Raw genomic sequence first — 14,943 nt, forward strand, 5'->3', positions numbered from 1 at the left:
TTTGATGCTTTATTTTCAGTTTTATGTTACATTTAGAAAATAAATCAAAATTGTGCTCTGACTTTAGAACTTACGAGGGGCACCCAACCTTTTGCATAAGACTGTGTAACTATAACTGCTCTTTAGCTTAGGCCAGGCATTTTAAGGTATTGAGGAAGCATTTTAAATACAGGCTTCATGGGAAGTCTTAGGGTGACCTTTAAAGTGATGTAATGACTTTTACAGTGCAATCCTTGCTGCTAAAAGTATACTCAAACCTCAAAGGAGGGATTGCTGCATCTTTTTACCTTAGATTTTCAACCTATATTTTTTCCTGATACATGGATGAACAGAAAGCAATGTTAGTATTTTAACTTTATTTAACTATTATTTAGCATAGTCTTTTTTCTTATTTTTTTATTTAAACAAAATCAGCTTTATTATTTTACAAATCAGTAAATTCCTGTATTGTAATCAGGTCATATAAATAATCCACAGAAGGGGGCTGTAACTAACTGGACACTATTTAGGTCTGTGCTTAAAGTTCAGTTTTGCACAGAATAAAATCCAAGAGCTTGTATACGTCAATGAGCACTGCTGGGTCAAATGTGAGAAAATGGAAGCTTAAAATCATAACACCCAGGCACTGCCTAGATAAAAAAAAGCATCAGAACAAGAAGTAGACTTGTGAGGTAAGCCGCAGAGAGGTCAACAATCACTTTTAAGTATATTGAGTTTAGTTTAGTGTTATTGCAGCAAAAGATGGTTCTACAAAGTACTTGTCTAAAGGTGTTGAATACTCATCCAAGCAGCATGTTTTAGGTTTTAATTCATTTTAAAGCCATACTGACAAACAAAAAAAAAATACAAATGAATGGTTTACAGTACAATTACTGACTGGAGAAATTATTCAAAATCAATCAAATCTGCTGACATTTAATACTTTTGCAAGGCACTGTTATTATATAATATTTGTATCAATTATAGCTTAATAATCAATCAAAAAATTTAACAATTAATCAAAATGATTAATAAATATAATAGATTTGCATATATATGCATTTGCTCTACACGTGTTGCATATTTTATTTACTTGTTTTATTTTAACTCACATTAACTTATTTTTGTCATTGTGGGTGTGTATGTGTGTTGGGTGTGTAGATCCTCCTGTGCCTCACATTGATAAAGCTGTGGTTGTGGCTGCTAAGGAATATAACAAATTCAGTCTGACTATGCAGCGTGAGCTGCTGAACAGCACAAATGGCCCTGTCCTTTATTATGGCTTTCTCATCACTTCAGATGCCAGTGGTATGACTGCTCTCATATTTGACTCTTAAATCCAGTTCAATTCTACTCTTCATTATTGGGCTTTTTAGCCTCTTATGATAAGTTCTTATTTTTTTTTATTGTACAATCATTGTAAAAGTCATGGCAAATGTCCTGTCTGGCTCACAGACACTTTTGTTTTGTTTGTTTATTTTTGTTTATTCTTATAACCTTTTTGAAACCTAAAAATCCAAATAAAATTTTTTTTAATGATCTCTTGAGCGATAATGAGCTATAACGTATCAAATTTGCACATCTGTGGAGTGCACAGTATATGCCTGAATTGGTAAAAGCATATATTAAAAATGCTAAAAGCATAACCTCCATCAGAGGATGTACTGTAATCTCTGCTTTCTGAGTTAGTAAAACATATGTCTAAATATGCTATTTTGTCTATGTGGGAAGAACATTATCAGTACCTCACCTGCACACCAATGTCAACAGTAAATTATTACAGGGCATTTGACAGCATAGTCTGAGTAAACAAAACCCAAAAAGGAAAGCTCTTGTGAAAATGCTCCCAGTTGTTGTTGTTTTATGCATGTACAAATTTGTTTCTGTTTAATTAAACATTAAATGTGATTCTCCACTTGCAGTATCAGTAGACAACAGATCTCAGTCTGACCAGTACCTGACACAGACATATATGGACTGGCAAGAAGAAAAAACTGGGACTTACCTCTCTCTGGTGTGTGAGAACATGGGTACGACCTTTGAGGGAGAGCAACTTACGGTTGTCATTGGTGACAGCACTCAGTGGAATGGGTACCAGAATGGACCACTTAGTGCTAAGGGCAGCTACAGGTAAAACATATGAACTGACTCCCTTATACAACTTAAGAATAACTGCAGTTTCTTAAGAATAACTTCAGGACCTAGACCCTGGGCACCTTGCAGCCTTCAAGTCAACCACGAACTCCTCTGTATGCCAAAGTATTCTAGAGTCAAACGTGAAGCCATCTATCCAACAGCTAAAGATTGGCCGAAATTGGTTCATGCAACAGAACAATAATCCCAAGCACACCAGCAAATCAACAACAGAATGGCTGAAAAAGAATCAGGGAGTTGCAATGACCCACTCCTCAGTTTAAATACTGTTCCATATTCCATATTTCACATATGGTTATTCTATTTTGGCCTTATTTTAGTTAAATAAATAATACAGTGGCATCTGTTGTGTGTTGTTCATTCGAGGTTGCATTTACCTAATTTTAAGGACCAGATGTCTTTCCATCATAAAGAAATGGATAGAATATAGCAGGCCTGTATGAGCAGGCCTAGAGCAGTATATATTATACACACACACACACACAAACACACACTCTCTCACACACACACACAATCACACACACACTTGTAATACATTTCTTTAAGAAGTTAATTTCATATTTTTCTCTTTAATACAGTTTTGCAGTTGTTATTTTTACTCATCTGGTTTTACAACATGGATTAGTGGTGGCATCTCAGTCCTACTACTCTGTATCCCACTTTCACCAGAACGTCATTGTACTGCCAGAAAATCCAGGTAAGAAAAGAAATAAATCCTTATTCTGTTGATTCCAAGCACATAATGTACATGTTTCATTGTGAACATGAACACAACATTGTGACTCACATACATATAAACTAATTACAAGGAATGTTTCTTTGATAGAACACATTTGTACTGCCCAGATGACATTATTATTATTATTATTATTATTATTATTATTATGGAATTCCAAAGGTAAGTGCGACCAAGAACAAGTTCCTATGCTTAGAGGGGTGGTATAATTTGAATGATGCAGCTTGTTAGACTGGCTGAATCTATCTATCTATCTAAATTTCCACATGATGAAGTAAAGGAAAAACTATATAAAATGTAAAGGTGTACTGTAAAGGACAACTGTAAGCTTTCAGAACATATTCACTAGATTAAGTGAAGTCTTTACAATGTACTGGAGGGATAAAATACATTTTTTCCAGAAGACCTCATCTGAATTGGTGTTTGTGGAATAATGAATAATGTTATATTTTGAGTTCTTCATAGCAAACCAAGTTACGATCTATGTTCGCCTAAAAAAGAAGGCTATGTAGAATTGTGTTATTTAGCTTTTCTTTGGTAATGCCTGTGCACCCACTGTAGAAATAAAACTGAAAATTAAAGTCAAGTCAAGTGGGTTTATTGTCATTTCAACTACATACAGAGTACAAAGTGAAACGAAACAACGTTCCTCCAGGACCATGGTGCAACATAGACAGTGCATACAAGACACAAGTGCAACACAAACAAACAAGTGCGGACAGACAACACAACACAGTACAGACAGAGGATAATAAATAAAGCCTATAGACTTCAAGCATGTCCTTTAGAATTAATTACTTAAAACACGAAAATATTAAATAAACACTGTTAATCTGACACTGTTAATAATTTTACTTATAGTTACATATTGCTGCACAATTAGCATCAGCAACATGATACCAATTATTTCAAATGTTGGTTAAAGCATAACATGCTGATTAACATGTCAAGAGACACCAATATATAACCTATCACTGCATATATATAGTAATGCAAGAAATACGTGCGATGCAATACCAGTGCAAGTAATGTGGGTGAAATAAGTGTTGACGTCACAAATTTTCCAAGTAAATAAATGTCTAAAAGGTGCCATTGACATGAAATCCTCACTTGATGTCAGTAACAACCCATTCAATCCACACATGCAAAGAAACCAAACATAGATGTCCATAAATAAAGTTATGTGTAATAATCAGAAAGGACACATGTAATGAACATGCTTACTGAAATTTATTTAATACTTTATACAAAAGCATTTGTTGGTGATCACAGCTTCTAGACGACTCCTGTATGGAGAAACTAGTCGCATGCATTGTTCAGGTGTAATTTTGGCCCATTCTTCCACAAAAACACTCTTCAAATCCTGAAGATTCGTGGGCTCCTTCAATGAACTCAGCTTCAGTTACTTTCATAGATTATCAATTGAATTCAGGTCAGGTGATTGGCTGGGCCATTCTAGCAGCTTTATTTTCTTTCTCTGAAACCAATTGAGAGTTTCCCTGCTTGTCTGTTTGGGATTATTGTCTTGCTGAAATGTCCACCCTCTTCATCATCCTGTTAGATGGCAGCAGATTGTTTTCAAGAATGTTTTTGGTCAATTCTTCCTTCTTTCCTTCCTTATATGAAGGGTGGCTATATAGTCCCTGTATTTCATGGTCTTATATATGGTAAAATGATATTCTTTCCATTTCTGTTTATGGCCCAAACAGTGCTAACTGGAATCTTCAGTAGTTTAGAAATTGTCTGTAACAAATGCCCTCATTATGCTTTGCAACAATAAGGTCTCGAGAAAGCTCACTGATTTGTGGCAAGATTGCTTTGAATTGCTTTGGATGGATTTTAGATGATGTCATATCTTTCCATGGCTTTTTGCACCTCTCTTTCGGCATGTGTTTAGTACTTTTTCCCTGTCCCTGACTCAAAAAAACCCCAAAAAAACCAAAAAACATTATTATCATTATATTTATCAAATTACTTACATTTTACTGTAACTAACATTACAGGCACTGTGTTTCTATCCTAAATCATGTATTCTGTTTCTACCAAACCCCGGAAATATATTAGGTAGAAAATTAGAATAGGTAGAATAGGTAGAAAATTAAGCTTGGTCTTAAATGTTTATGCACTTGACAAACATTTAATAAGAATAGTGGATAGTGATTCTTTTGTCATTGTGGAAATGTTTTGCATGAAATTTTAATGAATGGCAGTAATACCGTAAATGTTACTTTCCTACCTGACAGAAACACTGAATAATCACACACAGAGCTAGTTGAGTGCTGATGGTGCCCCCAGGTGGATGATCTTAATTACCACTAATCCATGTAGACTAGCTCAGTAGCTGACTTCTGGACTGTTGTCTTCACCTCCCTTTTGTCTTGTAAAATGATGTTTGATTACATTTCATTAGAAAAAAATGGATCAATATAAACCAAATAAAATGTTGAAAATTTACAATGTTTTCCTATATAATAATTTAATAGTTCATTACAATTACATTACAATAACATTTTAACAGGTAATCACTTATCTGTAATTAAATCCATTTTAAAGTAACCCCCAACTCTGGAAATTATAAGTTGATTTGTTATAGTGTATAAGGAGCTTCCAAGAAAGACTAATATTTAAAATGTGTAGATAGATTACTAAAGTCCTGGGCCCTCACCCGTCCACAGTTAGATTTACAAATAAAAGACATTTGATGCTTCAATTTCTGCAAGGCCACACTGCAATGGAACAAGTGACAAAATAAGGACAAAATTGACAGAATACCAGGGAATTTGTCTGTGACATAAACTTTAAAGAGATCAGTGATCCACAGCAGGAGCAAATCAACTTTGAGTTCTTAGAAATGTAATTATACTATTATTTAATTAAGTAATATTTTTAAATTTGATTAGAAATGAATTTACAAAATGCCAGTGATACTGCTACTACAATACAATTTTTTCACCATGTCTTTATTCAATGTTTTTTTATGCACATTTATACTTCATAAACTGGCATAGTAATTACTATAATACTATTATTGTAGTATTCAGATATCAGACATGCTTATGCTGGTAATCACAAGTATGATGTGCAATGTTGCAGCTAGATTATAAAACTTAGAAAATGCCTTCTGGTACTAGGTCAGCTCATTCAATTGCAATTATAAATTCTAATACTAATAATGATATGCAGTGAAGGTTTATTTACTTAATACTTACTTATTGACTCTCACTCTCTAAAAGTGTTGATTTCAGGAGCTACTGGAGGAGCTACATGTGCTGCTGTTCTACTGATTGTAATCTTGATTTCTGTTGTTTTAAGGCGGTGAGTTTATTCTTCAGTAGCATCAATATTAATTTGACGGCAGATTATGCTGTGTGATTGGAGAATGTAATGTTAATTTATATTACCTTAACAGAAAGCAAAGCAAAAAGGATTCTCCAGGTGTTCCAATCCACTCCATACAGTAAGCATAATACTACTGTTCTCAACTCACAAACTAATATATATGATCAAAAAGATCAAGTGGAAAATAATAAAATATTTTTCTGTTCTTTGTCCTAACAGAACCAAAGTGTAAGTAGTAAACAGTTTATACCATGAGTTACCTGAAGCTTGATTTACAATTGTATTGTGTATGTATGTAATGGTAAGTTATTACAACATTGTGGCTTTAATGTACATTGTATGTCAGTGTTTCGTTCCATTTGTGTTGCATATTACAGTAGCCAACCATTCAGAGTAGAAGACTATGAGGCCCACTACCAAAAACAGAGAGCAGATTCATTCTGTGGATTTGCCACAGAGTTTGAGGTATTTTTTTCTGCAGTTTTTACTGAATTAGAATTTTTAAATGTTTTGTGATTAGTAAAAGTGTTATGAATTGTATGTATGAATTATTGTGAAAGTGGGCACCAGTGCTAAGCCTGTCTACCTCAATCATGGCCATGTCCAGACAGTCTTTTTTTAATCATCATTATTACATGGCCTCAGTCATCAATAAAAGTGAGACTACGGTTTAAAAACAGATAGCCACTGTCATCAGGATTGCACAAAAACTTTTCCATTTATTTCAGGAATACAATTACAGTGACACACCTTTCTGATGCAGAGAACACCTACATATAAAACATTCAAATCAAACCAATCAGATGATTAAACTATTAAGAAGAACAGGTGAACTCATTGTTTGCAAAAGGGACTAGTACGTCAAGGAAAACCTTCACTAATGATGGCACAACTGTCTGTCTGAAAAATCAAAAACAGCCTTCAGGGGGTGGGGGTGTATTTGTCAGAGACTAGTATCCAGAGAAGACGTAATTAACAGAAATACGGAGGCTACAATGCAAGATGCAAATTACTAAACAAAGAGACTATAGTAGAATTCTGGGGAAAGGGCTAGTGGATAGATGAGACCAGACTGATGTATCAGAGTGATGGCAAGAGCAATGTAGAGATATAAAGGAACAGCCTATGATCCAAGCATACTACCCCATTAATGAAACAGGTCATGGCATGACATGTATGGCTGCCACAGATACTGACGCACTTATCATCATTGATGATGTAACTGCTGAAGGCAGTAGCACAATTTATTTTTAAATGTATAGGAACATCTTATCTGCTTAGTTTCCTGAAAGATAATGATCTGAAATGCACTGCTATGGCAACTCAATTAAAAATTATATAGTGTCTTTTATAACAAATCACAGAGATCCGGGTCCACGCCTCAAGCGCCACAACATTTTGTTTTTCAAACTAAAAAAATATAAGTCTTTGCCAGTTTAATCACACACTTACTTAATTTCAATTTAATTAAGCATTGAGAATACTTTAGGGAACAAGGCCCCACAAGCAAAAACTGGAGATGCATTAGAGGCTTGGCAAAGCAAAAGAAAATACTCAGCACCTGGTGATGTTTACGAATCACAGACTTTAAGTATCGTATAAGCAATACGATACGACTGCTTTATTGTACCTATCATTATGTCCCACACATTATGGTGCCCTAAAATGAGGAGCTGTGTAAAATAAAAATGGAAAGTGTACTTTCAAGTGTAATCACCTCTGATTAGCTTGATTTGAAACATTTTTTAATATATTATAATTGTTTGAGATGCACTAGTATACTGAAAGAAGGGTATATACTGAAATATTACAGATCCTTTGTGATATGAGGCATACTGAGAGATAGTCCTCTCAGTTGGTTATAGATAGCCTAATAGTGCTTTCACAAAAGGGATTGGTGCTTTTTTCCATTGCTAATTACAGCTGTAATAATGATTATCACTACCATACAATAGTTAATTAAGAATACCAAGAGCTAATCTCCCATTAGCCAAATTGGATAGCATGTTTGTGTATGCCTGTGTATCTCTGTATTTAGGATCTGAAACTGGTTGGAGTTAATCAGATGAAGAGTAGTGCTCTGGCCCCTGAAAATAGAGCCAAGAATCGCTATAACAATGTTCTTCCATGTAAGTCACCAGTATAAACATACACATAAGATTAATGTATATAACAAAATGTTCATTCATTAATGTGTGTGGGTGGGTGGGTGGCTGGGGGGTGGGGGTATTTTTAGTCTTGTGAGACAGCCCAAATGTTGCAATTATGTGGAATTGTAATTACTTTGTATTGTATTGGCACCTTTGGTAACTTACTTTTAATTCTGATCAATTGCCTGTTCCCATGCAGGCATAAATTGTTAAGAAGAAATTGTTACATATTCTGATCTGGATGTCCTCTTCATATTCTCACTGCAGATGATACCTCACGTGTAAAGCTTTCTGTACTAGGCAGCTCTTTTGATGATTACATCAACGCCAGCTACATGCCAGTATGTATGGGAAAAATTGATTTATTAGGCAAATACACAGTGCTATTACAAGAGGGTTAGAAATGTAATCATATATCTAGATCCTAAAGCAAAGGGTGTCCTGGTGACTGTGTGTGGTGGTTCCAGGGTCACACATCCAGAAAAGAGTTTATTGCAGCACAAGGTCCTCTACCTTGTACGGTCAATGACTTTTGGAGGATGACATGGGAAAAGAACATCCACACCCTTGTCATGCTAACCAGATGCAATGAGCAGGGACGGGTAAGAAACACATTGTATTCTCTGTATTCACTTCTTTTTCCCAATCACTGAAAACTTCCTGCCTTTTATAAAAACCTATAATTCATTATTTCACTCACAGGTTAAATGTGAAAAATACTGGCCTTCAGAGTCAAAACATTTCAGCAATCTTACAGTGACTACTACTTCAGAGATCATAATGGAGGACTGGACCATACGGGACTTTCATGTGAAAAATGTGAGCATGTTTGTTTTCTGAGTAACTGTATAGAGAATAGGCAGCTATGTAATTGTGTATTGCATTCCGGGTATTGGTCACCATATTTTAGCATATGCCGTACACAAATCAACACATTACAAAACATGAATGGATGGGGCGAAGATCAAGCAAGATTCCTGCAGATGCTGAACAAGGAAGCAAAGGAGTGCTATGTTGAGAAAATAAAGGAAATTAACAAGCTTGATCCATACAAACATGAAGAGTGGACAGTTGATCTCAAAAATCTTCTGCAGACGTTTCAAGACGTGTTTTCCAATCTTGTTTGTGGTGTGCGTGCTTACACAATCGAGCAATTTAGATATGATAAATCCCTCAAGGCTCACATTCATTGACCATTTCACAGTGTTTTTACATTACATGATCTGAACACCACTCAACCATTTAATTGTAACTGCACCTTGACCTCACTACTCTGTCTGCTGTAGCTTTCACGTCCTAAAATCCCACAGTACCTTGTACACAATTGGTTGATTGGTCTCAATCCAATTCTCTATAGACAGTGTCTAAGAGGGTTATAGGATACTCTCATCAGATGAATGGTAAAGCCTTGTTCTTCATGTCAGTGCCTATACCACAACCTATACTTCACAACCTGTAGCTGTTCAATGTATTGTTACATAAGCCAATAATGTTATATGCATAATTTCTTATTTATATTTGTTATTATGTATTTTCGTTTTACACTCTCCAAAGCACTGAGCTGTATTTCATTGTTCCAAAATCTCCACCCTACACCAGGTAAAAACAGCAGAGACTCGATCCATTCGGCAATTTCATTTTACGGCCTGGCCTGATCATGGCGTTCCTGAAACCACAGAGCTTCTCATCAACTTCAGACACCTTGTCCGTGAACACATGGACCAGTATTCACGGCACTCACCAACACTTGTGCACTGCAGGTACTTCAACACTGTTCTCGAGTGGAATGGCATACACACTAACCAATTCTAATCAACAAGATTATAATAAATTATTTACTTGAAAGATGAACTGTTTATATACTATATCCAATCTTTATTGCAGTGCAGGTGTGGGTCGCACAGGAACCTTTATTGCCATTGATCGTTTGATATTCCGGATTGAACGAGATGGAGTTGTAGATGTATATGGGATCATCCATGACTTGCGCATGCACAGACCACTTATGGTGCAGACAGAGGTACAGCAGCAACACAAAAAGGGGATTTACAGTTTTACAACACCACATACATTTTTTTCTTTTGTACGATGTACAAGAGGCACCATTGTTGGAAAATATATTTCTCAGCTTTTATTTACACTTGAACAAAAAGTGGCATGTCCAAAAGTATTCATTCCCTTTGCAAACTGTCAAAGTCTATGGAAAAATCCAAAGTTCTATACCATTCCAAAAAGTCTAAACTGTTCTAAAGCATCCTAATAATCCTGATTTATTGGGAACAGCTTTTTAAATTAACTCAACAGGTGAAAAACAGCAGCTCTCTGCAGCTGGTTTGTGGACAGTCATGGTTAAGACAGAAGAGGCACACTAAGAACCTGCAGCTGCACAAATTGAGGCCGCTCAGTCAGTTGAAAAGGGAACCTAATCACAGTAAACGGCACTATGAAAAAGAGCAATGCATGAAGATGATCAACTACACCATAATAAGGCAAGGCAGAGAAACTTGGTCTTATGAACTAAAAATCAGGGTGATGGCAAGGAGACCCTCTAAACTAGAAGAGTTGGAGCTCATCACTAAAGATGAATGTGCAAAAATACTAATTGGACATGCCACTTTTTGTTTAAATGTAAATAAAAGTTGAGAAATATTGCCTCTTGTACATCGTCTTATCTTTTGGGTGACTCCTGTGTCATTTCCGGTCAAAACCACAGAGCAAGAGCTCTTCTTAAAGTCTGTGATCATGTTTAACCCCTGCCATAAGTGGAGTTGAACTTCTACTTTGGCTCTGTACTCTGTACGTTTGGCTGCTTTTATGGTCTTACAAAAATAATAGCCGGCTTTTTTATACTCTTCTGTATTCCTGGATACATACGCTCAAAGCTGTGCAAACTTCACTCTTCTCACTGCTGTTGTCTGACAGAGGGTCCCAGGGCATCCCAGCCATCACTCTAAGACTCTGCAACAGCTTCTACTCTGAAGCTGTCAGACTTAAACAAGGACTGAGCTGAGACCCCCTCTCAACTCACACTCTCTCTCGCTTTCCCCTTTCTCACACACACCTCTATTAATTCTCATATCATGTGCCTTCTTGCACATCTGTCAGGTTACTTGCTGCTATACTGTAATACAAAATAATGTTCTCTTCTTTCACAGTAATCGCTGTGTTTACGTACTTCATAAACTGTGTTATGCCTGTGTATGTCATAACACATTTAATACCTCTTTTCCATTTCTGCTTATTTTTTTTAGGATCAATATGTGTTCCTTAACCAATGTGCGGTGGACATCATAAGATCCCGGACTGGCACAAATGTGGACTTAATCTACCAGAACACAGCTGCACTCACCATTTACGAGAACTTTGAACCCATGAAGAAATCAAAAAATGGCTATCACAAGGCATAGTTTCCCCAGGGCATGGCTGTGAAAATCTTTGTTTCCACGTTTTAAAAGACGGTTCATAAAACTAAATATATATTATTTAAAATGTATTTAAAATGAAAATATAAGTAGAACACTTTTTTCATAGCTTTTACGTTATGGGGATAGTGAGGCACAACCTAATGTAGTGTAAAATTTTGCATGGATATTTTATGTAATTAAACAGACGTCTGTGTATACATCACACTTTGTTTTATAGAGTAATTTTAAAGCATGTAGCCACTTTGCAGTGAGACCTAACCAGGTTAAAAGTACAGTCTTGCCATGGCAAGGTTAGCAGTAGCACAGTAATATATCATTAAGATGGGAGTTTCTCCTGCCTCTGCCAGTTACAATTAACCACACCTACAATTGCAATCAAAATGAATTAAACAATTTTTAATTTTTAAACAATTAAATTAGGTCTATTACCAAAATGTACAAACTTTCAGCAGATAGCTTAACTCAACTAATACAAAATGGCACTTTTAAAGACTACTGCAGCCTTAGAATTCAACCCCTTCACGACAACCCTTTTGCTGTTATGACCTGCAGCAAACGTGATGCATGACCAGACACCAGCTTCTGGCAGTGATCGATCTTAGCCTATTCTTCAAGGGCAGTAATTCTTGTCATATTTAGGGGAGAGTGGGATAAGATGAGTTGTTTAAGTTGATCTATAAGGAAATATGAGACATGAATAAAACTCATTCAACACAAGTTTAGGATGTGTGGAATCAGTTGGAACTATACCAATGTGATACCATGTGTGCCTGTAGGCATGTAGCTCAGTGCATGATTAAACAAATGGCAACCAGGTGCTAATGATCAATGGCCTAAACTGAATAACTGAAACAGAAGCAGCTGTACAGACAAAATAAAGCTGGGTGAGAGGCAACCATGCTAAAAAGACAAGAATGTGATAACTTGTAGTTTTAACCTTAAAATCTTGCATCATGGCAAAATTTAACACAGCAACAAGATATAAGTCGATCGTCCTACATGAGCAAGGTCTCTCCCAAGCAAAAAGTTGGTGTTTCCAGATGATCTTTTACAGAAGAACTAACACACAGGCAAAGCTGAGAACAAGAAATGCAGTGGTGCAGAAGACCTGAAGTACCTCAAGCTTATTTCTCTTAAAAATCAAAAGATGTTCAGCACTGCTTTTCAGCTCAGAACTAGCAAAAACCCTGGCATACCCAGAAGGTTTTTTAAAATGGTCTTTATGGAAGAGTTGCAACTTAAAAGCCACGGATCAGAGGGAGAAACACAGCCAAAGGTGTTACTATTAATAAACACAAAGGTTAAATTTAACTCACACTCTTTATCTTTTAACTCAACTCTTTATCTCTAATAATATCAAAATAAATAAAGAAATCTTGAACAATTACCACAAAAATTTAAATGTTGCCATGTCTATAGAGCAGTTGTCATCCTGGAGATCAAACTTTCTGTGGAGTCTAGCTTCAACCACGATCTACCCCACCAATTCACTTCTTCAGACGTCCTTGTTTGGCTATATCAGACTAGTGATTAGTGTTGGGTAAGTGGGAGCAGCCTGATAAACGCGGAAAGCAACTAAGTAGATCTTCAGAAGGGTTGGTGACCACTAATATAGAGTATTTCTATATTAGTAATTAGTATTTTTTTATTAATATATATATATATATATATATATATATATATATATATATATATATATATATATATAGCCAATATTAGTAGATCAGCCTTTATGCAGCTTAGGAACATTGCCAAACTAAGAAACTCCTTATCTCTACAGGATGCAGAAAAGCTAGTACACGCTTTTATTATCTCAAGGCTAGATTACTGTAATGCACTTTTGTCAGGTTGTTCCAGCAGGAACCTCAATACACTTCAGCTGGTTCAAAATGCTGCAGCCAGAGTCCTTACTAAAACTAGAAAAATTGACCATATCAGTCCAGATCTATCAGCTGTCTTCATTGGCTCCCAGTTAAATTCTGTATTGAATACAAAATTCTTCTATTAACATACAAAGCATACATGGCCTCGCTCCTGAGTACCTGCGAGATCTTATTACATATTACAAACCATCAAGACTACTTAGATCTCAGGGTGCTGGCTTCTTAGTAGTTCCCAAAATTCAGAAAACCTCAGCAGGGGGAAGAACCTTTTCTTATAAAGCCCCCCAACTCTGGAATAACCGTCCAGATAATGTTCGGGACTCAGACACAGTCTCAGTCTCATCTGTTTAGTTTAGCTTTTGGTAATTAATACTTCCCCTTAGATAAAGGTTGCAGGTCCAGGGGTTTGCGGACACAGGGAATTGTAGCACACTGAGATGCTGGAGCTGTCATCTCACTGCTTGCACGCGATCACTGTGGACGGTGGAGCAGATGGATGCTAGCGTTTCAGGGCGCTCCCGTGTCTGTGTTACCTTCTGGCTCTCTCCTTTTAATTAGGCGGTTATAGTCAGACCTGCCGGAGTCGTCAGAGACACTCTGATACTGCTCAGCATTGTCTGCTCTCCATAAAATCCTCTCAGAACTAACTCTCTCTTTTTACTTTATCCAAGTAAATGGCCACCCAGCCAGACCTGCTGGAAGATTGCCCACTGAGGTCCCCTCTACCTGCATCAGACCAGCTGCCACCTACCTGTCTGACCATCGGGTCCCCCACCCACCCACCACCACCCATAACAGACCAGTGGCTCACCCTCCTGCTACCTGTTTAATGACCATGTTAAAACCTAAATGGACTCTTAACTATCTGCCACTATTAATATCACCTAATATCACTATTAACTATTTACACCATGATTAGTATATTATGATTATGATCAGAGCAGTTTAACAGAATAGATGGTTTGGTCATTTTTATCAATAATGTTTAAATAGTTCTGACCAGAGGAGGATCGATGGGTCCTCCTTGTGAGTCTTGGTTCCTCCCAAGGTTTCTTCCTCCAGCTCTGAGGGAGTTTTTCCTTGTCACTGTCACCTTTGGCTTGCTCACTGGGGGTCTTTGATCCTTCATTTCTTACTTTTTTTTGTCTGTCATTTAGTAATTACTAATTACGTATAGCTGCTTAGTGACGACAACAGTTGTTAAAAGCGCTATACAAATAAATTTTACTTGACTTGACTTTTAGAACACTGCATAATATTTGGTAAATGATGCACTT

General features: G+C 36.4%; 1 protein-coding gene across 1 annotated transcript in view; it reads left to right on the forward strand.

The window, feature by feature from the left end:
• The window catches only part of ptprja (protein tyrosine phosphatase receptor type Ja), a 29,221-nt gene extending 17,424 nt beyond the window's left edge, over positions 1-11,797 (forward strand). The window contains exons 14-26 of the mRNA XM_072670898.1: positions 1,141-1,287; positions 1,902-2,109; positions 2,712-2,830; positions 6,103-6,184; positions 6,279-6,326; positions 6,586-6,673; positions 8,247-8,337; positions 8,626-8,699; positions 8,826-8,960; positions 9,061-9,177; positions 9,958-10,118; positions 10,243-10,378; positions 11,610-11,797. Of these exons, the coding sequence (XP_072526999.1) occupies positions 1,141-1,287; positions 1,902-2,109; positions 2,712-2,830; positions 6,103-6,184; positions 6,279-6,326; positions 6,586-6,673; positions 8,247-8,337; positions 8,626-8,699; positions 8,826-8,960; positions 9,061-9,177; positions 9,958-10,118; positions 10,243-10,378; positions 11,610-11,765 (1,562 nt within the window). The 3' untranslated portion in view covers positions 11,766-11,797. The remainder of the gene's footprint in view (positions 1-1,140; positions 1,288-1,901; positions 2,110-2,711; positions 2,831-6,102; positions 6,185-6,278; positions 6,327-6,585; positions 6,674-8,246; positions 8,338-8,625; positions 8,700-8,825; positions 8,961-9,060; positions 9,178-9,957; positions 10,119-10,242; positions 10,379-11,609) is intronic.
• The last annotated feature ends 3,146 nt before the right edge of the window (positions 11,798-14,943 follow it).

Source organism: Salminus brasiliensis, chromosome 25, assembly GCF_030463535.1.
Source record: "Salminus brasiliensis chromosome 25, fSalBra1.hap2, whole genome shotgun sequence".
NCBI classification, from domain to species: domain Eukaryota; kingdom Metazoa; phylum Chordata; class Actinopteri; order Characiformes; family Bryconidae; genus Salminus; species Salminus brasiliensis.